This window comes from Sminthopsis crassicaudata, chromosome 1, assembly GCF_048593235.1.
Source record: "Sminthopsis crassicaudata isolate SCR6 chromosome 1, ASM4859323v1, whole genome shotgun sequence".
In the NCBI taxonomy this organism is placed as follows: Eukaryota; Metazoa; Chordata; class Mammalia; order Dasyuromorphia; family Dasyuridae; genus Sminthopsis; species Sminthopsis crassicaudata.
Genome location: NC_133617.1, coordinates 480,636,039 through 480,663,478, shown reverse-complemented (window position 1 = coordinate 480,663,478; position 27,440 = coordinate 480,636,039). Strand labels below are relative to the sequence as shown.

General features: G+C 34.5%; 1 protein-coding gene across 5 annotated transcripts in view; it reads left to right on the top strand.

Annotated features, from left to right (window-relative positions):
- Positions 1 to 27,440, top strand: part of SNX8 (sorting nexin 8) — a 46,503-nt gene that overhangs the window by 2,379 nt on the left and 16,684 nt on the right. For 2 of the 5 annotated variants that reach the window (XM_074281158.1, XM_074281157.1), the window contains exons 2-4: positions 24,181 to 24,371; positions 25,715 to 25,832; positions 27,296 to 27,417. In XM_074281158.1, the coding sequence (XP_074137259.1) occupies positions 24,181 to 24,371; positions 25,715 to 25,832; positions 27,296 to 27,417 (431 nt within the window). Of the gene's footprint in view, positions 1 to 1,416; positions 1,696 to 6,373; positions 6,484 to 24,180; positions 24,372 to 25,714; positions 25,833 to 27,295; positions 27,418 to 27,440 lie in introns of those variants that run through there. The other 3 variants (XM_074281160.1, XM_074281161.1, XM_074281159.1) reach the window with 3 other exon arrangements.

Here is a 27,440-nt window from a genome sequence, read left to right as displayed (position 1 = left end):
AGGAAAAACCTAACACTATTTTGTTGGAGATAGTAAGAGATCCAGGAAGTTTTAAGAAAGAGTGTTGGACTAGTTTCTAACTTTGAGTTTTAAAAAGTTTCTCATATATATTTTTTCTGAGACTTAGTGAAATGGGCTAATAATATCTGTACTGCCTACCTCCTAAGCTTTGTTATTCAATTTCAAGAGTATTCCAATTATCTGACAGATCTCTTGTAGTTTACATCATAATTAAAGGGGAATGTAGGAGCCTGGAAAGGACTCAGATAAATAGTGCATAAAACCTTAAAAGTTAAATTCTCTCTATGTGGTGAGAAATCTGAAGAGAAAGAAGGGAGTCCTTTCTCCAAGGAGAGGAATCAAGGAAAGCTTTTTCATTGAATTTTCTGTTGGGTCTTTGAGGGAGGGTGTAACTTCCCTCCTTTGAGGGTGGAAGAGTATGAGCAGAGTCCTGGTGACCTGAGAAGAAATGACAATAGGTGAAGTCTGTGAATAGTCTGGATTGACTAGAATGGAGAATGCATGAAGCAGAGTATTGGGAGATAAACGGAAACAAGATTGAGAGCTTTTAATGCCAGAATTAGGATTTAATACTTTATTCAATGGAGAGCTACTAAAGGTTTTAAGTAGAAGAGTACATTAGAAAAACAGCTACTTGGAAGATGGATTAGGGTGAGCAAAGATTAGAGAATGAGAAAGCAATTAACGTTTTACTGTGTTTAGCAAGAAAAGATCTATTGGCCTGAACTAGTGTGGTGTGATGGCAATGGAAAGGAAATGATTGGTGGGAGAATTATTATTAAGACAAAGAAAGAATAAACATGAAATGAAAAGGCTATGAACAGCTAGGTAGTGCAGTGAATTGGGGTTGAAGTGAGGAATATCAGAGTTCACAATCTGGCTTAGATACTTGCTAACCCTGTGACCCTGGGCAAGTTGCTTAACTCCTGTTTGCCCCACTTGTTCATCTGTAAAATATGGACATACTGGAGAAAAAAATGGCAAACTCCTCCAGTACAAAGTTCATGGGACCACATAGAGTTAAACGTGACTGAAAAGCCAAAGAAGAAGCAGGAAGGATAGAACTTGGTAGGTGATTGGATGTATGAGATGAGACAAGAGAAAGAGTTGAGAAAACCCCCAAGCTGATAAATCTACTAATATAGCATGCCACCAACTGAAATGGAGCATTTGCAGAATAGATTAAATTCAGTTTAAGTCATGTTAATGTTATGTCTGGGTCAACAAATACCTCATGATATCTGGCAAACGATTGAAAATATGGAGTTGGAGCTCTGGAGAGAGATTGTAAGTAGAAATTTAGATATTTTATCTTTGGACATAGAGATCTAATCATTGAAGCTGAAAGATTGAATGAGATTACCAAAATAGAGTGCAGAGGGGGAAGGGAGAACAACCTTGGGCACCACCCAAGAGTGGCCTCTATGGGCCAGAATGACATCAGGAGTTGGCCAAGGAGTGATCCAAGATAGAAGAGATCCAGAGTTCAATGACCCTTAGGCCAAAGAAAGGGAAGCTATCTAGAAGGAGAGGTTATTTCACCGGCTTAGATGCTTCAGGAAGATCTTTTAAGTTTAGAAGGTCATTAGTGACAGTTAAGAACAGTTTCAGTAGAGTGATGGCAACAGAAGCTAGGTTATAAGAAATTGAGGGTATGTTGTTGGTGGTGTAATGGTATGTGTATATGTGTGTGTTGAAATGTGGAGGCACCCAAGTAAACTATTCTTTCTAGGAATTTAATAATTTAGTAGGGAAGGAATGGGAGGCGGGAGAGAGAGCAGCAGGGTCAAGGAAGATGTTGAGATCTCAGTATGTTTGTTGACTATGGGAAAGCATCCAATAGAAAGGGGAGGATATTTATAAAACACAATCATAACAATAATTTATGTGAAAAGCTCCTTGCAAATTATAAAGCATTGTAGAAATTTAGATGTCATTCTTTTACTGATTGAATCCAGAAAATTGTATTCAGTTATGGGATCATATTTTAAGAAAAAGGTTATAATTTAAACACTTGAGAGTACATGTATTAAGCCGGTAAAGGGAGACCGAATCATGCTCATGGGCAATAGAGAAAAAATTAGTGAAAGAATAAATCCTGGGGCTGTCTTCTAGAGCAGACAGTAGATGATGAGGTCCTGAGTAGAATTAGCTTTCACAAGATAAAAGGCCACTTTTCCTTAGGGGAGCCAAGGAGAGCATGGGTGAAGACCTATAGAGATTTCACATTTTGGAATGAGAGAATGAGGTATCTAAAGGACAGTATTTAGTCACTTTTTTTTTTTTTTTTTTTTTTTTTTTTTAGTAAAAAATACTTTAGGAAGTATTATCACAGAGGGAATGATTATGGGAAGTGTGACAGAGCCAATTAGGGAAGAATGAAAGGATTACCATATAGCTGAAAGGGCTCTGTAGAGAATAGATAAGATGAATTTTTGATGCCCCTAGCTTGCACAGATATATGATTTTTTGTGGGGGAAGCTTTCACTAGCCTGGGAACAGTGGAGAAAGTAAATTTTGGCGATGATCCAGGGTTGAAGATTGTCAAGGTGAATAGTGATAGGACAGAGTGACAAGAGATTTGAAAGTGGAGGAGGAAAGTGTTTAGTTGAATTCATCTACTCTGTAGTCAAAACTCTTAAAAAAAAGAAAAAGATGGGGGCAGCTAGGTGGCGCAGTGGATAGAGCACCAGCCCTGAATTCAGGAGGACTCGAGTTCAGATCTGGTCTCAGACGCTTAACACTTCCTAGCTGTGTGACCCTGGGCAAGTCACTTAACCCCAGCCTAAAAAAAAAAAAAAAGAAAAAAGAAAAAAAGAAAAAGATAGGGAAGCTAAAGAAGGGTAATTGAATAGAATAGAGCTAGATGAGTGGAGTGGTGCTGAAGTACAGGTTGAGGGGGAGTGAAGCCGGAAGAGAAGGAAGAATAAAAATTTATATTTAGAAAGAGGAACTTCAGAGTTAGAGATAAGTTATGGATGATGCAGAGATCCTGAGTAGGATCATCCTTAGTGGCTAACGCTGATTAAAAGAGATTTGTTATGGGAATTATGAAGATTGGTGATGTCAGAGGCCAAAGGGTTTAAGGGAACATCGGCATGTGTGTTAGAGCTCCCAAATGAGAGAGAATGGATAAAAGTTGAGAAAAGGTTTGTACCAGAAAATGGAAAAGAGTGTCACATTAAGAGTTCTAAGATGACAATGAAAATATGGGTGGAAGTGGCTGTGGAAAGGATTTTTACGTCAGCAGATGGAGATTCTGAATTACTAGAATAAGAGGAACTGGAAGTGGGTGTTTGATAGTCATGGGGTAGAGTAAGAACCATTTAAGGGTGAGAGAGCTAACCCAGGAGCCTGTGATGACTAAATGTGACATAGGGATTGTGGCATCACCTTTTATGGCTTGTCACTGGGAGCATTGAGAAGGGAGTATATACTGCGGAGGGAGAGAGGGGGAGTAGGGAGGGGGGGTTGTCTGGATATCTGGATCAGTGCATTTCTCCTAGCTAGACTGTGCTCTCACTTAGAATCCATAGGTTTCAAGGATTTAGTCATGACCAGGAGTTAACTGCTTGTGAAGCTACAGTTTCTAGTCTTCTAGTTCCTAAGACTCCACAAGTGTAGGCTTTCTGGATCCCTTATGGATGGGAGTCCCATTTGGCATTTCTTGCACATTTACTTTTACTGTATTGTTCACTTTTTAATGTGTTTCTAAAACATGTTCTTTGAGAGTAAGGACTTTCATTCCGGATTGAAGAAAAGGGAATTTATACATTATATACAAAAACGTATAGTGCATAGATTCATTAGTTGTTTCCTTATGGATATATATGGTGATTGTTAATGAAAATGTTTCACTCCTACACCTTGTAGTTTAGGATGATGGGGAGTTTGATGAATGGTGTCTTCAAGGTAATTTTACCTGAGCGTCTTTTAGATAGTTTAGGTTTTAAAAATATGGATTTCAGAGGCAACTAGATGGTGTAGTAGATAGAATGGAGGAGGATAGAATTAGGAGGACCTGAGTTCAAATTCAGTAATACTAGCTGTGTGGCCCTGGGCAAGTCACTTAATCCCAATTGTCCAACCACTAAAATAAAATTATAAAGTTCAGTAATTCAGAATAAAAGTTGAAAAAATATCATTTGTTCTTGCTTGATCCTTCCTTAATTTTTAGGATATAGAATTTCAGTTCTGTGAGATTGATGGGACACATATCACAGATTTTCACTGTAATTTGTCATAAAAATGACCAAAGAGATCCAAAAAACTTCAATTTGAATTCTGGCCTTACTACTTCCTACTCATGTGACTCAGGGCCAGTCACTCAGCCCTTCAGTTTCAGTCTTCATTTGTATGAAATGGTTAACCTAAATCATCTCCAAGATTCTTTCCTACTCTAAATGTGATCCTATGGTAATTAATATATTTTAATATAAATTTTATATTTCATATAAACTTATGAACCTGGATCTGTCTCATAAAAATAGCTCTTGTTTTCACTTCATATTCATATCTGGATATATTCTTTCTTCCACTCCTGCCCATTACTTGTATGAAAATGTCAAGAAAGGGAGAAAATAGTTCAACAAAACTGGCCAGTATGTCAACAGTGTAACAGTATATTCAGTTGGAACCTGATTTTTTAAACGAAGGAGACTCAAATATTGTTTCTTATTGCATTGAAAATATACTTAGATGACCAAAAGGCTATCAAACTGTGCATACCCTTTGATCCAGAAGTCTTTCTACTGGACTTATATACCAAGAAGATCTTAAAGGAAGGAAAGGGACCCATATGTGCAAAAATGTTTGTGGCAGCCCTTTTTGTAGTGGCCAGAAACTGTAAACTGAGTGGATGCCCATCATTTGGAGAATGGCTGAATAAATTGTGGTATATGAATGTTATGGAGTATTATTGTTCTGTAAGAAACAACTAGCAGGATGATTTCAGAAAGGCCTGGAGAGACTTACATGAACTGATGCTGAGTGAAATGAGCAGGGCCAGGAGATCTTTGTATATCGCAATACAATGATCAATTCTTTTTATTTATTTATTTATTTATTAGTTCATTCATTCATTCATTTATTTAATTGATTTTTACAAAAATTTTATGCATAGGTAATTTTTCAGTATTGACAATTGCAAAACCTTTTGTTCCAACTTTTCCCCTCCTTCCCCCTACCCCTTCCCCCAGATATTAGGTTGACCAATACATGTTAAATATGTTAAAATATAGGTTAAATACAATATATGTACACATGTCCAAAAAGTTGTTTTGCTGTACAAAAAGAATCGAACTTTGAAACAGTGTACAATTAGCCTGTAAAGAAAATCAAAAATGTAGGTGGACAAAAATAGAGGGATTGGGAATTCTGTGTAGTGGTTCACAGTCAACTCCCAGAGTTCTTTCGCTGGGTGTAGCTGGTTCAGTTCATTACTGCTCTATTGGAACTGATTTGGTTCATCTCATTGTTGAAGATGGCCACATCCATCAAATTGATCATCATATAGTATACAATGATCAATTCTGATGGACATGGCTCTTCTTAGTAATGAGACAATTCAGGCCAGTTCCAATGATCTTATGATGATGAGAGCCATCTATAGCCAGAGAGAGGTCTGTGAGAACTGAGTCTGGATCACAACATAGCATTTTTACTTCTTTTGTTGTTGTTTGTTTGAATTTTATTTTCTTTCTCATTTTTTTCTTTTTTGATATGATTTTTCTTATGCACTAAGTTAATTATATAACTATGTTACATACATTAGATTTTAATGTGTTTAACATATATTGGATTACTCACCATCTAGGTAAGGTAAGGTAGGTTTTTCAAGGATCATTGTTGAAAAAATTATCCTTGTATATGTTTTGAAAATAATATGTGTCAATTAAAAATTAATTTTTAAAATATGAGATTATTCAAACCAGAAGGGGGAGGGGGAATTGGAACACAGAGTTTTGCAAGGGTTAATGTTGAAAAATTATCCATACATATCTTTTGAAAATTAAAAAGCTTTAATAAAAAAAGAAAAGTACAGTTAGTATAAAATACTTCAGTTGGAGGCATAATAAGTATAGGCATTTGAATAATATTTTACTTTACATTCTTAATCCTGGAACTAAATTTTTACGTCTCTGGTATAGCATTTGTCATTTGCGAGGCAAAATCTCTCAGAAAAAAAGAGGAACTGAGGCGCTGTAAATGATATATTGAAGGAAGGGGAATTCTGGTTAAGGGTTTTTTTTTTTTGTTGTTGTTTTTTTTTCTTAAGAAAAATGCAATACAAAAGGAATTGTGCCCATAAATTAGCTTTGCTGGGAAATAGAGGAGAAGTTGGATAGCTGTTTCTCCTTTAAACATGATTTAGCTGAAGCTCAGATGTGTAATATTCCTTCAGTTCTGTTTTTCACTATATGCAAGTAAAGATTCAAATTCAGAGATTGAAAGTGGTAAAAGGTAAGTCGGCCATTAGAGTGACTTGAGAATGCTGCATTTTTTTCATAAATAGAATACTCTAACAGGAAGGGATCTTAGAAATCATCAGCCAGTCCTTTAATTTTCTCTATCAGAAGAAAGTTGGGAAACTGAAACCCAGAGAAACCCTGAAACCTAGGGTCACAGAGCAGTTAGGGGCTGAGCCAGGATCAAAAGTTTTATCTCTGAGTTTTATTGTTCATTACACTACACCATTCTGCTCACCTTTTTAAGAATTTTATTGAGGGAGGAAGGATATTGGCCTACACAGAATTATAGTGTTGTTACCTTGTTCTGTGTATTTTTTTTTTTGTATCAGTAGAAAAAATTAATAATCTTATGGACAATAATTTGGGTTTTTTTGGGTGGGTTGAGTTTTATTTCTACTGGTTGCTTAAATTGAGTGACACATAAAATAACCATTTGGGGTAGACTCAGGAGGAGTAGCTAGGAAATGAATTCTGGTATTGTGGAGGTTCAGCAAGTGTTGAAATTTTACTTTGTACTAAACTGTATTACTGTTTAAACACTGACAGCGTCTGGGAGAAAAATTGTCTCAATTTAAATATGACTTTCTGGAAATTAGTGTTCTAAGAAGATAAGTGTTAAATATTGACTATGTGAGTAATTGGAGGGAAATAACTCTGCATTAGAGAAGATATGAATTATAGAATTTTAAAAATGCATTTTTGTTACTTAAAAGCACATTATTAGTTACATTAGGCTAATAGAAGTCTTACTTTGAAATTCTTATCTATTCAACATTTGCTTATTATTTATAATATTAAATATACTGTAGAAATAATAAAGAGGACCAGTTTAAGATGTATCATAGATAAGAATGATATGCCTATTAGAAATCAGGATACCAGTTTAACCTTTGTAATTTCATTGGTTGTTTGTATGTAGATTGTTGTTGTTCAGTTATTTTAGTCATAGCTGACTCTTTGTGACCCCATTTGGAGTTTTCTTGGCAAAGATAGGAGATAGTTTGCCGTTTCCTTCTCTACCTCATTTTAAAGACTAGGAAACTGAGGTAACCAGGGATAAGTGACTTGTCCACAGTCATATAGCTAATAAGTATCTGAGACTACATTTGAATTCAGGAAATGAGTGTTTCCCACTCTTGGCACACCCATTGCACCACTCAGCTGCCCTAGCAGTAATATGTAAGTATTTCTAAAGTTTGATTCTCCTCCAAGTAAGGTGTTGACAGTCATTCATTCCCAGGTGATACAAAGATATATTTCAGCTTACCCTATCTTTTTAAATGATTTCAAATTCTAAATTATAGTTATGCCTTAAGTATTATGTGGTAGATGTGTTTTTAGGGCCTTTCCTCTCACAATTTTGCTGAAATGGCTCTTTTCAAGATCACATAATTTTACCTTTATGTTGGGGAGAACATTTAGCCTAGTCTGTAATGAATATAAACTTACTACTGTTTGGAAGCAAAGGAAAATATAAATTGGTTTTAAGTTTAGTTGAGAACCTAAATAAAGTATATATACATGATTTATAGATTACTTGGATTGTTAATTTTTCCTTGGATTATAAATTTGGTAGTTTTTAGACAATGTTTCTTGTATAAGTTTAAACCTAATCTTTAGGAATCCAAGAAAGTTTGGGAGTTCACAGTGAAAAGCACCGTCACCTCTCTAGTTCTTTCTGTAATAAATTTTTTATGGCACTTATGAAAAGTCTGTGTCTTAGTCCTACGGGCAAATGGCATTTGTTTGTAACAGTCAGGTTCGATTTAGGATTACATACAAGACATTTTTGGCAGTTCCCTTTTGTCTGTTGCATCAGCTCTCATTTTACACATATCTCTGGTCATATGACTCCTTAGAGTCTTTAGAATCCTTCAGTGATTCTTAATTTATTGCCTGACAGATAAAGTTCCTTCAGCCAGGCACTAGGGGCTTTTCATAATTTGGAGTCACCTTTCCTTTCCTGTGTACTATAATTCAAGTTGGACTACTTCCCATATAGATCCTGTGGTCTTCTTTCTGCCTTTGTTCATTATATTCTCTCTACTTGGACTCTTCTCTACCTGTTAAAATCAAATTCATCCTTTAAAAGCCAGCTCAGATATCACCTCCTCCATTAAATCTTCCTTGAGATTATGCATTTATTTTATACCAAACAATTTATTTTCTAGAAAAAGGAGATCTCATAATAGAATACATTTATGTAACATGTTAAGGTTTGCAAGATGCTTTACTTAAAATATTATCCTTGATAATCAATATGAAAATCTCATTTAGAAATGAATATAATAGCTGAGCATACAGGACAAAACTTTAGAATTATTTTTAGTCATAAGGTAATTCAAACTAAAGCACAATTCATGCTAAGGAAGTTACATGTACAAACCCTAGGTCCTACAGAGAAGTGCCATTTAAGGGCAAGCACTAGAAAACTAAAGTTGGGAGTTTTAAGTTCAAATGCCACCCTAACACTTGTCTGTGTGTTTCTGGGTAAATCGCTTAATTGAAACCATGTGGGTTGTCATGAGGATCAAATGAAATAAGATCTATAAAGTGCTCTGCAGGTTTCAAAGTGCTATGTAAATAATAGCTTAGTGGCTAAACAGTTACTGGTCTGGTAGATAAATCTCTAGGAGAAGAGTCAAGAAGAGCTGAGTTCGCTTTCTACCTAAAGGCACATACTAGTTGTGTGACCTTGGACACATCATCCAATCTCTGGATGTCTCAGTTTATGTCTCAGTTTCCCATACTGTAAAATGGAGATAATAAGAGCAACTATTTCTTCAGAGTTGTTGTAAGGATCAGATGAGAGAACATTTGTAAAAGTAAGCACTTTACTAATGCTTATTCCATTCCCTCCCTAAGATAGATGGTTTCTAAGCTCCCTTCTATCTCTTAATCTATGATTCTGTGTTTTAAGATTCAAATAATTACCGAGGAATATGAGGAGCAACACATAAATGGAAATCTCTGTACCCTTGTTTGATTCCATTATCAGATAGCTTCTGATGTCTAGATAACAGTGGCACAGTAGGACAAAGCCTCCACTACTCTAGTTAAAATGGTGCCATTGAGTGTTGAGATCCTTCAAACTTCCCTCCTTCTGTGCTATCCTTTCTTTTATCCTTTAAATAGCATTTTATTTGTTCCAATTACACACAAAAACAATTTTTAACATTCATGTAAAAATTTTTTTGAGTTCTAAATTCTTTCCCTTTTTCTCTTTCTTCTCTCCCTCCTCCCCCTTCTCTGAGATGGGAAGCAGTCTGATATAGATTATACATGTGCAATCATATTTTTTTTCATTTTGTGATTATGCAATTAAAATTTTTTTTTTCCTTCAATTTTTTTCTGTGCCTTCTGCCTAATCTCACCTCCTCTATTCTCCCCTCCCCATTGAAAATGTAGTGAAGCAAGGGAGGAAGTACAAGGAAGAGAAAGTAAAAGCCTTTTTCCTTGCTCTTCTCTAAGTAATGATCCCTCATCTTACATTGTACTTTGTTGCTTTGTTTTATATAAACAATTATTATACAAAATAATACATTTGTGTTTTTGTATTTTCCCCTCATATGTTTGTATTGTCCTCTCTAATAGCCTAAACTTGGAGCATAGGGTGCTGTATTTCTTCAATACTTAAATATAATGTTCTTCATTTGGTAGGTGCTTAATAAATACTTGTTGAATTTAATCCAACAATTCAAATTAAATTCAGTTTTATTAAAGTATTCCCACCTCTAGGACTTTAGCTTTACAAACTAATTTTCCTAAATTAATTCAAGTGGTTATTGTAGAATATTTGCTAAGTTTTGAACTTCTCTCCATTGATGATCTTAGGTAGGCAGAAAATTGAGAGAGTTGCTTGTTCTTTTTTCCTTTTATCTTGGATAAGATTAACTGACATTGAGGGTCATGTAGACATTGAAGGCATGTCATGTGGTGAAGTAGTTTTCATCAGAGATTAATTACCATGTATGGATTGACCTTCAGTTTCATAGACTGATTCTTTGGCACCTCTATTCTAGTCATAATTATCTCTTCTCTTCTTCTGAAGACAAGATTGTTTTTGTGAGTTTTTCCTTTCACATTCCTTCATCAATAAAATAGGGATGATACTTGTGCAAGGTTCTTGTTAGGATTCAGTGAGATAAAGAATGTCATATGCTTTGGAAACTGTAAAATGCTATGCAAATATGTAATAATAGTTTCCCCAACTTAAGACACTAGATCATTTTTGCTGAAAATTTTTCTTTCAGACTGGTGGTTAGCTGGAAATTTCTATCCATTGAGTTGAGTGTAATTTCTCCTTGCGTTGCCAACACTTAAATCATTCAGAGAAATAAATCACTTCTAAAACTCCATGAAGTAAAGGACTGGATTGTGACAATGTTCCCTCTTCGCTAAATAATAACAACTTGAAACAAAGACTATCCCAGCAGCATGGTCCTAGAATATTTTTGCTATGCAAGAAACTAGTGAAATTTTCGCTTTTCTTTGGGGAATGGGAAAATGAATAATTAAGTTGTGACCTCAAAGTCTAGCTGTAGTAAAAGTTAATCAGGTTCTGAACAATGTAAAATGACACAGTAAATAAAATGTGTGTAAGTAATGAAAAATTTTCAGGTATTCAGTGTTCTGATTTATTTTGTCCTAGCGAGTTTGTGATATTTCTTTTAGAATTGCCTCAACCTCTGTCTTTCACAGGTTATTTTTGTTTAGCTTTCACTATAATGAGATTCATCTACTTAGTCACTTCATGTATTTTGGAAACAATTTGAACTTTTACTTTTGAGAGCACAGAAAAATTGAGTCATTTTAAATTGAACTGAAAACCAAAATAGAAATGGAAGAAAGGGATAGATTACATTGTGAATTAGAGAAGAGAGCTGTATTTGTAATTTTTGAGTACTAATTGGGAGGCAATTCTACAGATATCCTAAAGCTTAAAAAAAACCCAAAAAACTCCTCTGTGTGGGAAAGTCCTTTCACTTCCTGATGTAAACATTTTATAAATGAGTGGAGCACAAGATCTTCATAGGAATAAACTGAACTTGAGCAGTCCTTTTCAGAAATGTTTAATTTTAGAGTCACAGAGATGTAACAACTTGATAACTTTTCTGGCTAGGTTACTTTAACTTTGATCTGAGTCATCAGGAAATCATCTGATATGTGCCTGTTTTTCAATACCCTGTTTGAATTTTGTGATGCCTTCAGCAAACCAAAGATTTCTTTTTACCCTTCTATGTCTGCTATGGAAAGCATTAGAACCAGGATTGTGGTGGTAAATGTTTAACAACTGGCTGTCTGGTTAAAAAAAAAAAATAGAAAAGATATACTTTTAAAATTTAATCTGCATCATTAACATTTTCTTAATCACTTAAGTGTGGACAGTCAACAAAACAATAAATCAAGTTCTGATTGGTAGTTTTTGCTGATTTCTGATGTTTAAATGCTCACAGTGAAAATTTAATAATTAATTGAGAACCTCAGCACATTCCTTGTCAGAAGGATTGTAAAGTCTGAGAATGATTTGATTTTTCTGAATGGGCCTCCATTAGCATGTGATTTACAAAGATCATATGAAAAACAGATATGCTGATAAGATCTATAAAATCATGCTCTTGATTTGGAAAATATGAAAAAAGCTTCTTTAGAACCCAGTTTTACTTATAGTTAGAGAAAAGAGTTTTGACTTGCAAATCTCGTTATTTTACTTGAATTGGAAATTTAATATAATATGCTTTACATGGACACTGTTTCTGGGGTGTTCTTTGTGCATTTTGAATGTGGGGTAGCTAGCCCTGTGTGATAATACTTGGGAGGAGGATTCAGAGTAAGGAGAGCATTCTTTTTATTTATTTATTTGATTGTTTGTTTTGTGATGGCAGTTGGGGTTAAATGACTTGCCCAGGGTCACACAGCTAGGAAGTGTTAAGTGTCTGAGACCACATTTGAACTCAGGTCTTCCTGACTTCAGGGCTGGTGTTCTATTGCTCCATCTAGCTGCCCCTTTCCTTTTTATTCTTAAATAAAGCTCCATAAGAGACCTAGAATAGAATTAGACCAGTTAGAAAGATCTAGGTTGAAATTCTGCTTCAGATACTTACTAGTTGTGTGAATCAATAAACATTGAATGTTTTTATATATTCCAGAAATTGTTTTGGTCTGACCATTTAAAGAAAAAACAAAAATAGTCATAGGCTTTTCAATTTAGAGCTTAAAGGAACCCCAAGTGCCACAGAATATAATTTCCTCATTTTTATAGATGAGGAAATTGAGGCACATATTGGGGCATATTTTAATCTGTCTGACTCTAAGCCCAGCACTCTATCCAGTGTCCCTCTCCATTACTTCATCTACTCTGGCCTTTAAGGTTATGTCTGACTCTAAATCCATATTCCTCTATTCCTCTCCACATATATTGTCCTCTGCCAAATTGTAGCTTTTAGCTATTATGGATTGGTTTTGAGTCATTAAATATGATTCCCCTTTAGGGGCAAAAACATGCATAATAGTTTACTCCAGGCTAGATACAACCCAGGAGATTTAAACTAAGATGATTCTCTACTTCCCCATGGATTTATCCCTGCCATGCTCTACAGATTGGGATTGGTCCTGGGATATCATTAGTGTGGAAATCTCCCTTTTCTGCTAGTGGAGTTGCCACTTCTCTGTCACTTTAAGTATTAGAGAGTTGCCTAAGTATTGAGTTGTTTTGCGACTTGGCCAGAGTCACTCAACACTGATGTGTCAGATATATCTGGAATCAGAAGTTCCTTACTTTGAGAGCAGTACTGTCTCCCTGCCCTTCCCTTACATGTTGTTTCTCTGCAAGAAAAATCAGAGGGAGGAGAGGGTAGTGGTGGTATCAATGATCCATATAGTATGAATTTGATAAGTGTTGTATTGAAAGGATAAATGATCTCGCATGTTATTTAAAAAATGTGTAGGAGAGAGGGGAATCCTCACTTATAGAAAATAAGAAGGTTTAAGTACAAATGCACATTTTAGATTTCCTCTTAGTCAGTTAGGTATTTAATTCTCTCCTGAGTGATCATAGCCTGTGAAAGTGATGATGAAACTTAAATCTCATTTCCTGAGCACAATTTGTTACTGTGAAAGGAATCTATTTTTCTTTTCTTGTAGGATTTGTGTAATTGTTCAGGACATCTAAGGAATACACACACATATGTTCATGTGCACACTCCTTGATCAGTGAATCTGAGCAGTGTAACAGTTCAGGTCTTTTATTCAGAATTATATTTAAGGATTGAATTAATATTCTTGTTGAGTAATTGAGGGGGATGTATTTTTGTCTGTACCTGCATCATATCTCTTTTATTTTAATTTTGTTTGTGAAAATGTAGCCTAGATTTTCTTTTTTTCTGAAAAACTAGATTTTTCTTCAGTGGAGAAAGTAGAAGCAAGTTTATTGCATTTTAGGAAAGCTATTGAGTCCCTTAATTGTTGCTGTCTATGATTTTTAACCATCTCTCATTGTACTGTATAGATTTGCTATGTTTTGTTGAGCTATAGAATCTATCTATGGAATTTTCCCTGAACTGGATTTCAGTTGGTTAGACATGCTGTAGTTTGGAGGCTTTTGGAAATACCTCCCTTCAACAGTTGACTGAATCCGGCAGTACTTCTGCAGAGTAAAACTTTTTATGAGTGCTTGGCCAAAACCAAAGAAAGTTTTCTTCCAATAATAAAACAAGCTGCTGAATAATTCCGAATGTGTTACTTTACAATGTTCATGTCAGCTTTTGGCCAACATGTTTCCCAGCATGGACCTGCAGCTGTACTGAAGTAATCTTGGGAGATAGAGCCAAAACGAAGTAAACCTTTCCATAGCTGCACCATCTGTGCAGAAGTCCCATTGGTCTTCATCTTATGTTTATATCTGAATTTATAAAAGATCTTTGCATAAAGTATAGAAGTCCATCTTAAAATTGTTTATTTTATATGTTCTACCCAATATAATAAGTTATTATGCTAGGTGTTAAGGGGTAAAGATTTTTTTTAAATGCCTTGGTCCTTGGTCTCAAAGACATTACAATCTGCTGGGGGTGGTGTGTTTTGTATTCAATAAATATAAAACAAGGTAGAATGTTTTAAAGGTAAAGAGAGATCCAGACAAAGTGTTCCAGACCCTACCTTTTTTAAACTGACCCAATATAGCATCTTGTAACTGATTGTGGAAGTCACAAAATCAAGATTTATTATCAGTAAATGTTTGATTTTTTTTCATATGCCTTTATACCCAGAGTCCAGTAAAAATTTCTTGTGGATATAAAGGGTTATGAGTGGGAAAAGTCGAAGAAGCCCTGTTCTATGTCAGTGATGTGACATCACATTCAGAGAGAAATTGGTATGTACCATATGTAAAGATCCCCATAAGAAACATATTGAGTTAGAAAACATGTTGACATATATTATTCCTATATTGTTGGGTTTTTATTTATTTTGTTAAATATTTCCCAATTATATTTTAATCTGGTTCGGCAGCATAGACGAGTGTTGCCCTGATGGCCACATGTTTGACACTTCTGCTCTAGACAACTTTGAAGAGGGAGAGATGGTTTTCATCTGTGCAATCAGAGAAGGTATCATTGAAGAGGTGATAGATGAGCTGGACCTTGAAGAATTGCAGGAAGTTTGTCTACAGTGGGATGGAAGTAGAAGGGCAAGTTCATGGCACTGTTAGTAGTCCAGTTTGTTCTGTAGAGCATTTGAAGCTGAGCATTGTAAAATTATGGTAGAAAGGTAAGTTGGAGCCAAATTGATGAGGAGGGATTAAAATGCCAGACCAAGGAGTCTATATTTTATCTTGTGAGCAATAGAGAACCATTGAAGGTTTTTGAATAAATGAGAGATTTGATCATTGTATTAAATGAGGGATTTTGGGTAAACGAGAGATATGGTCAGTGCATTAAGAAAATTCTAGCAATTGCATGAAGAAAAGAATGGGGATCATACATAGCTACTATTCCCATTCTGTCACTGGAGCTCCAGCTATCTCTGTTGCTAATGTAGCCACTGATTCCCACAACCACTTGTAGTTGAAACTTTCATCACCTTTTATCTGGATGATTCCTTATTGATCTTTCTGCTTTTAATCTCTCCTGTCTCCAATCCATCCTTTGTACAGTTGCCAAAATAATCTTCCTTAGATACAGATCTGATTGTTACTGGCCTCCTATTGTCCATAGGATAAAATACAAACTTAGTCTGATATTTAAAGTCCGCCACAATCTTGTTCCTATCTACTCTTCTACTATTATTTAATATTTTTCCTCTTAATTAACTAGACAGCATCTGTTGCTTCTCTTCATTTATATAAGTCATCCCCCCATATCTGGAATATATATTTTATCCTAAGCTTAGGTGTCATCATTTCAATGTTATCTTCTCTGATCTCAGATTTTTAGTATTTCTCCCTCCTTGTTTTCTTTTTATTTTATGTATATGTTTATATTTATGTGTGTATATGCAAATACACACACACACACACACACACACACACACACACACACACACACACACAGATTTGGGTGTGTACCGTATGGTACACCAGTAGAATTTAAGTTCCTATAGGATAGCCCTTGTTTTATTTTTGTATTTGTCTTTGTGTGCCTCATTATAATGCCTTTCATGTTGTAGGCAGTTAATAAAGATTTGTTGAATTGTATTTTAATCCTGTTCTTGTGCTGCTAATTTAACCTTCCAGTCTCCATCTTAGCTCTTGTCTCCATGTTGTTGTTGAGTTGTATCTGACTCTTTGTGACCCCATTTGGGGGTTTCTTGGCAGAAATACTGGAGTGGTTTGTCATTTTTTTTCTCCAGCTCATTTTACAAATGAGGAAACTGAAGCAGAGTTAAGTGACTTGCCCAGGGTCACACAGCTGTAAATTGTCTGAAGCCTGATTTGAATTCAGGAAGCTGAGTCTTCCTGAATTCAGACCCCATGCCCTATCCACTGCACAACCTATCTGCCTGATGTAGTTTTGCAAATATGTTCTTTGTTGGGTTTACTTCCTATGATTCTTGTTATATTGTTGTACCCTTTCCCCCCAAATAGCTCTTAGATTTTCATTGGATCCTTGGATGAGAGCCAAAGAAGATATTTCTTCATTTATCATGGCAAGCAAAGATGTGTTCATAAAATGGGACTCAGAATGATTTATGAGTGTTGATTAGGGACTCTAATACTATTAGTATTACAGTATTAGTATATCACCCTTTGTATATAAGGAGATGCTTTGAAAAGATAACCTTTTCTCTTTTGTATATTATATATATGTGGTTACTATGTTCTCTTCTAAGAACATTTTTCTCTGTTATGTACCCAAACTATATAATGTTAAAGCAAAATGGTTAAGAGGATTACAATTTTGATGGGGCATTATTTTTTTAATAGCATAACAAAGCAAAGTATGTTAATGTAAGAGAAGAATAAACAAATATGGGACTTCAAGTGAATGAGAGGAAACAAAGGGATCAAAGAAACTTGTAGAACAGATAGAAACTATATTGAAAAATAGGATTTGAAGGGGGAGAGCTTTTCAGTTAGTCGTGTAAACAAAGATGAAATGGGAAAGTAAAGGATATGCTTGGGGGTCAATACAGTTTGGTTAACACAAGAATAGTTTTTACATTTATACCAACTCCTGTGGTTTATCTCTTCACTCTAATTCATTTTTGCAGAACGGTTAATTCTTTAAGATGTTTGAAATCAAAGGAAGAATTAAACAATATATTCTTAATTGAAAATAGTTCTTTTTTATATTCTTTCTGATTATTCTTCATATGATCAGAGTTCAGTACTGTTGCTAGCATGTGATTAGTTGAACATTCTTGAGTTTAGATTTTATCTTGATAAATCTTTTTAAAATTGTACTTCCAGCATTTACTCATATAGTTAGATTTCTTGTATGTTTTTGACCATCTGTTTTGTGATACTTCCTGTCCCTGACCCCTAAATGAATTTTATTCTTAAACTGGGGTCTTTCCTTGTCACTTAGCACACATTTCAAGCCTGACTGATGATAAATGCACCTTTTATAGCTGCATCTGCTGTTTGGCTAAAGTCTTTGGTTATGTTAGATCTTGTTATTATATGTTATCATTATAGAAATCTAAATACCTTTGAAGTTTACAATGTACTTCATCATCTGTTGTTTGAGGGTAGCTCTTCACTTCAAAATCTCTTAATGAAATCTTATACAGTTGACCTATTGCTATAAATGTGATAAACAAAAGATAAGAAAAAGCTCTATTTTAATTTTATGTTTCCTATTACATGTTGCTGAGTAATATCTTAAATTTTGGGGAAAGCACTTTACCTTGAGGAAGAAAGGAAAAAGCTCAGTATTTTACAGATATCTGGGTCAACTTCAAATTATTTAGTTGCTTTAAAAAAATATATATTTTATTGATGTCTTTTTTTTAACATTAGAAAAGCAGTAAAGCAAAACTGGGAAATAAAGCAATTGGAGTATTATAGAGACTTGATTTGGAGTCAGAAGATCTAGGTTCAGTGCTACTTCAGGTACTTATTAGCTATGTAACCCAGACAAATAATTTATTATCTCTATGCCTTAATTTCCTCATTTGTAAAATGAGGGGGTTGGACTAATTGGATGGTCTTTAAAGTTTTTTCATCTCCAAATCTATGATTTTTTGACTTGGGTCTGATTGGTTATAAAACATTCTATTCAAATGCTTCTTAAGCAATTGTTTTTTCTTTTTTTTTCTTTTCTTTTCTTTCTTTTTTTTTTTTTTTTTTTTGCTGAGGCAGTTAGGGTTAAGTGACTTGCCCAGGGTCACACAGCTAGGAAGTGTTAAGTGCCTGAGATTAGATTTGAACTCAGGTCCTCCTGAATTCAGGGCTGGTGCTCTATCCATTGTACCACTTAGCTGCCCTTATTCAAATGCTTCTTAAATTTTATAAATGCAGTTTATTTTTTTTTAATCTTAACAAATCCAAAGGATTTTTGTTCAGTTTTAAAGGATAACATAATGTTAGTTTTGTTCATTTATGTGAAAGTTTATGCCATACTTAGGTTTTTTTTCTTGGCAAATATCAACTTTTGTTTATAATGAAAAAGAAAAAAAAATTCCTTTTAATGCTTTCTCAGCCAGAAGCTTTATCATAATTTCCTTGATTTTTTGCAAAGGGTTTAGACAGGAATTGTATCTTATTTGAATAATTACTTACTATTTGGGTGGGTAATAGAGTAACTTGATTTGCTGAATAAAGTTGAGGTTTAAAGGGTTACTAGGAATTATAGCCATAAGTAGACTTGTGTCTACTTTAATTAATATCAGATAATAACAGTTTCACACATATCTTCGTTTTATATATATATATATATATATATATATATATATATATATATATATATATTTCTTCCTGAGAAATGTTTTATATATGGTTGCACAAGTACAGATTGATTAATTTACATGTTTTTCTTTTTCTTTTTTTTTTAATTTTTATTTATTTATTTTTATAATATTATCCCTTGTATTCATTTTTCCAAATTATCCCCCCCCTCCACTCCCTCCCCCCATGACAGGCAATCCCATACATTTTACATGTGTTACAATAAAACCTAGATACAATATATGTGTCACACATATCTTCTTGAAATGAACACTAAAAAAGCTGCTGACTTGTAAATTTGGGAGCACTATTTTTTGAAAATTTCAGGCATGCTTCCTGCAGATCCTGGGGGGGCTCAGCTTGGAGGTTCCTTTTCTTTGCTTTCAGGTTACAAGAACTTGGATAGCAAGGAGATCAAATCAATCACTACTAAAGAAAATTAATTTAAATTATTCACTGGAAGATAGAATTCAGAAGCTGAAACTTAAATACTTTGTATGATGAGAAAACAAGACTCCTTGGAAAAGACCCTAAAATTAGGAAGGATTGAAAGCAAAGAGAAAAGAGAATGACAGAGGATGAGATTGATAGGTAGTGTCATGGAAACAACATGCATGAACTTGAGCAGATATCAAGAGATCATAGAAGAAAAAGGTCCTGGAGTGCTATAGTCCATGGAGTCACAAAGAGTCAGACAGACTGAACAACAAACAAAAACTGGCCTTTTTCTTAGGTGGACTCTTGATTTTGATTTGTTAAGTTTAAATCCTAATTTTATATCATTTCCCCACATACACATCCTTAGGGCACATAGCATAGTGCTTCATGAGAGTTTATGGAAATGTAGAGACTCCAGTTCCTTTGTTCTTAGCAGTTTGTGTAATCTTACATAAGCTATCTGCTTCTATGATCCTAATCCAGAATCCTCTGGGATGTGTTTGCTCTCAGATATAAATCTATTTTCAGTGATTTCATCAAATCTTAAGAGACTAAGGCTTCTTCCTGAGCAGCTAGATGGTGCACTGGATAGAGTTGAAAGTCAAGAGTCAAGAAGATCCATCTTCAGTTCAAATTTGGTCTCAGACACTTAGTGGCTGGTTGGTTCAGTTGCCTCAGTTTCTTCATCTGTAAAATGAGCTGCAGAAGGAAATGTACCTTTGCCAACAAAACCTCAGGTGTGGTCTTTATTGAGAGTTGGACTCAATTGAAAAAAACTGAATAGGAATACTTCACTACTTGTTTTTTCCTTTATGCTATTCTATGTTGTCTTTTATTGTCATTCATTTAACTGACAGGAAAGAGACAGAAGCAGCAGGAAAGTTTTAAAAGATAGAAGAGAGGCCTCACACTTTTATAAAGACAATTATAGCATTACGAGAAAATCATAGCAACTTTCTCATTTTTAGTTCTGAGTCTGACATCCAAATATTGCTCTTTTTTTATTATATGTTTTCCTTTCAATCTATTTTGGCAGTGAGTGTCATTAAAGAATAGCTGGCAAGTAAAGTTTCTAAGAACATGGACAAAATTTTCTTTTTGAAGTTACATTGGGAAAAAGAAGAGGATCTTTTTTTCAATGACTTGGTCAAAGGAACTAGATGATAGGCTTTTAAGAATTGCACTTGACATCAAAGCTAAAAGATCATTCACTTTGAATGATGAAAATAAGAATTCAGAAAGAATTGAGCAAGTTAGAAGGAATAGCATCACTGCTCTGGTGGATAAATGACATAAAAAAGGCAGAGCTGTTCATCTCATTTGATTTCTGTTTTCTCTGACAAGACTAATAATGTTTATATAGGAAAAGACAGATCAAAAAGGATCACTAAGGAATTGATTACTTTCTTACTATAGTAAAAAGGAAATAGTAATAAAGCACCATGCTGTTTTTGATCAGTTCAAGTCACCTAGATCATCAGATTAACTACTCATTAAGGGACTGTGAACTGACAGTTGTGAATCCTGAGTCACTGTCAAACATCTTTGAAAGACTGGATTTTCTAGATAGTGCAGGATTAGAAAAGGGCAGTTATTTATTTTTGTTTAGAATATAATTGGTTTTTACTAATAACTTACTTTTCAAAATACATGCAAAGATAGTTTTCACCATTCACTCTTGCAACACCTTGTGTTTCATAAAATAATTTAAAAGGAAAGAAGATGGATTCAACAAATTATAGTGAGCTCAATTTTGAATCCTGATTAAATTTTAGAATACATTAATTAAAAAGATGGCAAATCACTATCCACAGAAGAATATATTGTAAAGAATCAACAAAGCTTCAAAAAAAGCCCATTCTGAATTAAATTCAGTTCCTTTTTTTGACAGGGTTGCTATATTAGCAGATTAGGGAAATATTGTCATTACACTTAGTCTTTGTTTTTCGTATAGAAAATATGGAATGAAGTAGACTAGACAATACACCACATGGATCAATTAAAAACTTGAGTAACTGCACCTAAAGAGTAGTCATAAATGTTTTGATTAGGAACTGTTCTCTTAGGAACAGTGTCTTAGAGAGCCTTAATTAACCTTGTTAATGTTATTTTTTTTCAATGACAAAAGAAATAGTTGCGCTTAAAAAGTATCAGTTTATATGAAAGCTAAGATGATTATTAATATGGGATAACAAAATCAGGATTTGAAAAGATCTCAGCAGCTTAGAACATTGGGATGGAATATAATGGGAATAAATATAAAGTCTTGCAATTGGGTTAAAACAGTCAATTTCACAAGTACAAGATGGAGCAGGTATGGCTGGATAGCTGTTATGAATAATATGTTGGGTTTCAGGGGACTGAAAACTCAGTATGATGTCTCAATGTAGTATAAAAGTTTTAAAAAGCTGATACAATCCCAGAGTTTAGTAAGGAGGACAATTTTCAGGATTAGAGATGTACTTGGCCTTGTTCAGACTGTACCTGGAATATTGCACTGAGTTGTATACGCCTCTTTAAAAAAAAAAAAAAAAGCAAGCATCAAATAAAATGAACATTTTCATAGACATAGTAGAACTAAAAGAGGATTGATTGTATATATAGCTATGAAGGTCTGTTGTGTACAACTTCCTTTTATTATATTACATGTTATAAAATCATAAATACAAATTATCACATATCAATACATAATAAATTTTAAAACATAACTTTTGAAGCTTTCCTACATCTGTGAGTTTGTACTTCCTTTTATTCTTGTTTGTGCATTTAGAAATGCTTCAGTAAATGCTTTACCTTCCTTTTTGGGGCAGTCTTATTCCTATCCTCTTTTCCCCTCTAACCTTCTCTACTTGGAGAAGAAAAGCAAAATCCTTATAACACATTTATATAGTCAAGCAAAATAAATCCCCACTTTTGCCATGATCAGAAATGTGTATCCTTCATCGTTTTGAGTCTATTACTTCCTTTATAGGAGGTGGTTTAACTCATCATTGTTCATTGAATTCATCAGTTTTTGAGTCTGAAATATGTTTGTCTTTACAAATTGCTGTTATTCTATGAATTATTAGGTTCTTCTCACTTCTTTCTGCATTAGTTCTCCTAAGTCTTCCTAGGTTTTTCTGAAACTGTCCTTTTCATTCATGATGCAATTATATTCCACTAAATTTCCACATCATGTGTTCAGGCTTTTTTTCAATTGATAGATTGCCTTGTAGAGAAAAGAAAATAAGTATTTTGCCAAAAGGGGAGAGATTGTGAAAGGCTTTGAGATTATACTGTATGAGATTTGAATAAGTGCTGTCATAAGAAAGAGGGAATATATCTGTTCCATTTAGCCACAGAGGACAGAACTAGGAGATGGGTGGAAATTAAGGCTGACAATAAAGACAAACTTTCTAAAAGAGCGAAGACGCTGGGAAGTGCAGTGGCTTGGTGTCTCTTCTCCCACTTCCCACTAGAGATCTTCAAGGAAAGCCTGAATGACTTCTTATTTTCAAAATACATGCAAAAGTAGTTTTCAACATTCACCCTTGCAAAACCTTGTGTTACAAATTTTTCTCCCTCCCATTATCCTCCCCTAGATAGCAAGTAATCTAATATTGTTAAGCATGTGCAATTCTTCTGTATATATTTCCACATTTATTATACTGGAGAAGAAAAATCAGATAGAAAAGAAAATGAGAAAGAAAAAAAAAAAAAGGCAAGCAAGGAACAAAAAAGTTGAAAATACTATGTTGTGATTCACATTCAGTCCTGACAATCCTTTTTCTGGATGCAGATGGCTCTCTGTGATAGTCTATGGGAATTGGCCTAAATCACCTTGTTGTTGAAAAGAGCCATGTCCGTCAGAGTTGCAGTTCACAAAATTGTCTTGTTGCTATGTACAATGATCTCCTGGTTCTCTTTACTTCACTTAGCGTCAGTTCCTATAAGTCTCTTCGGGCCTTTCTGAAATCATCCTGCTAATTGTTTCTTATAAACAATAATATTTCATAACATTCATATACTACAGTTTATTCAGCCATTTTCCCTACTGATGGGCATCCACTCAGTTTCCAGTTTCTAGCCACTACCAACAGGGCAAACATTTTTGCACATGTGGATCCCTTTCCCTCTTTTATGATCTCTTTGGGAAACAGACCCAGTAGAGTCATTGCTGGATCAAAGGGTATGAACAGAATGATAGCCTTTTGGGCCCAGTCTGGATTACTTATTGTTGAGGATTTTGTAGCTTGGATTCTTATTTAAGAAGAAGGTTAGATTAGATAACCTCTGAGGCTTCTCCATGTATGAGAGATACTAGGAAAATTGTTAAGTTCACTATTTTTCTCCTCATTTTGATACCTCTTAATGGTAGAAGGGATTTTTAAAAAATAATTAAAGAATATTTAAAATAATAAAGAATATTCTATAACACTGACCCCAGGAGAGTATCAGATTTCATTCTGTGAGGGAGTAGTTTTCTTGAGCAGTTTCCAGAAAGGAAGTGTACACATCTGCTGATTCACAGGCAAGTGGGGAGCCCAACTGACTGGTGCTTGGAATGTGCAGAAAGGCATTTCAGCTGAGCTGTGAATCTAGAATGAATGAGTATGTGTAATATGTGCAAGGAGTGGATTGGTTGCATTGTTTGGTCAGAGTCCAGATGCTGAGGAAGCATATAGTGAAGGGAAGGGGAAGCAGATCAGAGCTTGCTTCTTCCTAAGCTTTTTTTTTTAATAAATTTTTATTGATAATTTTTTTCCTGTATTTTCCTCTGTAATCTTCTGACTTATCCCAAAAAGTTGTCTCATGTGGTGACTTTTTTTTTTTAATCCTAAAGAAAAAAGTCCCAAACTGCTTTTAATGTGTTCTCTGTTTGTTCTTCAGACTTGCCAAAGCCTCAGGTAGCCCAACAGAAAGAGCCAGATTCATTTCGAATGCAGATGCCTCAAGGAAACCCGTTACTGCTCTCTTACACCCTTCAGGAGCTGCTGGCCAGGGACACTGTGCAGGTGGAAATTATTCCTGAAAAGAAGGGCCTCTTCCTGAAACATGTGGAATATGAAGTTTCAAGCCTGGTAATGAATTCCTGTGTGATAGGAAAAGGAAAGAGGGAGGTGGGAAAGAAGAACAGAAAAATCATGGTTTGCAATTGCATTAAGTTGAAGTGGTCAAAAGTAAGAAAAAAAATAGGTGGCAATCTCTTAAACAGTTTTGGTCCTTATGTAATCCTGCCCTGCAACATCCCTGCTAACTAACTATCCTAACTATTGTACCAAAGTGTCCTTTTATAGTCTTTATTATGAGCATCTCTCAAGGATAGACATGAATTAGTTTGATTTATTTTGGCAATGATTTTGAAATTTTAGAAAACAACTGAGGACTAGAATGTGGGGTTAAGTAGGGTTTCTTTTTGTTTTTTTGTTTGTTTTGTTTTGTTTTGTATTGTTTTAAATTAAACTCCATGGAGATAAGGATCAGAATGAAGTCTTTTCTGTGCTTTTATGATTCTTTAGACTTGCTGTTTCTTATATATGATATTCCATCTTGTACCCTTGTGCATTCATAAAGATTGTTCTTACTTATAGTTGAAATATTCTTCCCCCTCCTCTTTGCCTTTTGGAATCCACCCATTCTTCCTTCAAAACTCAGTTCATGTGCTGCCTCCTTCAGGTCATTCAAGTTTCAGACCTGATAATCAGACTCAATTTTCACTTTGGCTCACCTTCCATGTCCAATCACTTGTCAATTCTTGCCAATTCTACCTTCATACTATCTCTTGAATACGTCCTTTTCTCTTCCACTGCATAGCTATCATCATGGTCCTTGTCATCCTTTTGTGTATCTTGAGTAACTTGAGTAACTCCCTTCTCAAATTTAGTTCTTCCCATATAACTCCCAAAGTTTTATTCCTAAAGTATGGCTATGATCACATCACGCGCTTGCTCAATAAATTCTAGTGATTTCCTGTTGTCTTAAGGATTCAATACAAACTCTTCTCTGACATTTAAAGTACTTAATTGGCTGACTCCAAACTACCTTTCCAGGTTCATTATATATTTATTCCTCTGTATGTACTCTGTACTCTAATCAAACTGTTCCTTACATAGAACACTTTTTCATTTAGGTGCCTTTGCCCAAATTGCCTCCCCACATCAATGTGCAATATTGGGATGCTCATAATAATTCATATAGAATAAAAGCATCATGATATTAAAAACTTTATAATAACATTAACCTGATTTGAAGAAATCATTAGAATTTTTTTTCCTTAGAGTAAGGAGGAATCATTAGAAAATTGGCGAAATTATGCTCATCACTTTTTACTTCTTGTTGAGGTAGAAGGAAGGAAAGCATGAATAAGGATAAGGATCTGGTCATTATTACTGTCCATTTTGAGTATTAAAATTTTTTTTTCTAGCGCTTCAAGTCATCCGTGTACAGAAGGTATAATGACTTTGTGGTCTTCCATGAGATACTGCTACAAAAGTTCCCCTATCGAATGGTGCCAGCACTTCCACCCAAGAGGATGCTGGGAGGTAAAGCTGGAATTTCTGGCAAATGAAATGGCAGAAAGGAAAACAGCATCATTATGTTGACATTTACTTAATTATTGTAACTCAAATTGTATGGGTCTCTTGTTAGCATAATCTTTGATTTCAAATCTCCCTGGGCATTTAGGTTCCACTCTTCGCTTAATGCATTTTCTTGCCCTGTCATTTCATTGACATCCTTGGCAATCTAGAATTTGGAATGGGTAGAAAGAAAGATGCTTTGTAATGAATTATACACATCATATACTCCTTTTGAGGAGTCCAAAGAATGCCATATATAGCATGGAATGGAAAGCATAAAGTAACTTCGGAATTTACCAGAGGTCTTCAATTTTTGTTTGCTAAATTAAAGTTAGAGAATTAGATAGATTTGGAATATGGACAGCATTAAAGCAAAGACTTGTTTTTAATCCAGCTTCTAATAAATATTAGCAGTAGGATATTGGGTAAGTTACTTAGCTCCTTGATTAAGAGGCAACTCTCTAAAACTATAAACCACATATATGTTGTATGTAGCAGTGGAGGTAGTTTTTATAACAATATGTTCTCACATTAATAAAATTATAGATCAGGAATAAAATATGAAACCAAAAATTCATTTAGTACCTCTAAAAATATTAAGTAGTATGAAAAGATACTTTATTGTATTTAAAAGAAAAATTATCATTCAATGGAAGTCTTATCATTTGATTTTTTTAAAATAATATGTATTATTAATGGGTAGACCCAAGAATTTTTTAGTATAAAATAGAAGGTCCTATTTTCTTTTTCTCCCTTAATTAGAAAAAAAGTACAAATGAAAGCCTTTAATTTGAAGTCATTACAAGACTGGGTTAGGACTTGCAAGTTTCAGGAAGTAGAATTGATTTTAATTAAGATTTAAAAGTACAACAGAACTCATTTATTCATAACAGAAAGGCTTTTATTTAGTTCTTCATAGCTTGCAATCCAATTTAGTTCCCAGTCTGTTATATAGCAAACAATATTTGTTGTTTTCCTCATCAATGCCTAACTTTTCAAAATATGGCTAGTTCCATTAGTGCAAATAATAAAGTCCACAAAATGGACTATTTGAATTTATAGTTGTGTAAATTATGTTAATTGTCCCAGCTCAATAGAAATATGCAGTTCAAATTAAAATAAGTATAGCATTGGTTATTTGTACTAAGTGAAACCTGGCAATAATAAGTAGAATATGTGTCTCCTGCCTCTCCTGAATTTCCAAAGCTTCTTTGGCTTTTTTGTGTTGATAATGTTTATGTTCCTAGGATTAAGAGCTCAGTGAGCCAATTTGGAAAATTGTGAACTTTATTTCTGTGTACCAGATTCAGGATTCTTTGAATGTAGAGAGTTGTTAGTACTAAGGATGGTAAGATCTCCAGTGTAGGTGAGATTAAGAGACAATAGAATTTCTTTTGTAAATGTTCATACAGTTTTATTTCCTCTAGCTGACAGAGAGTTCATTGAGACTAGACGGCGAGCTTTGAAACGCTTCATTAACCTGGTGGCTCGACATCCCCCTTTCTCGGAGGATGTGGTCCTGAAGCTATTCCTCTCATTCAGTGGCTCAGTAAGTATTTTTAAAAAGAACAT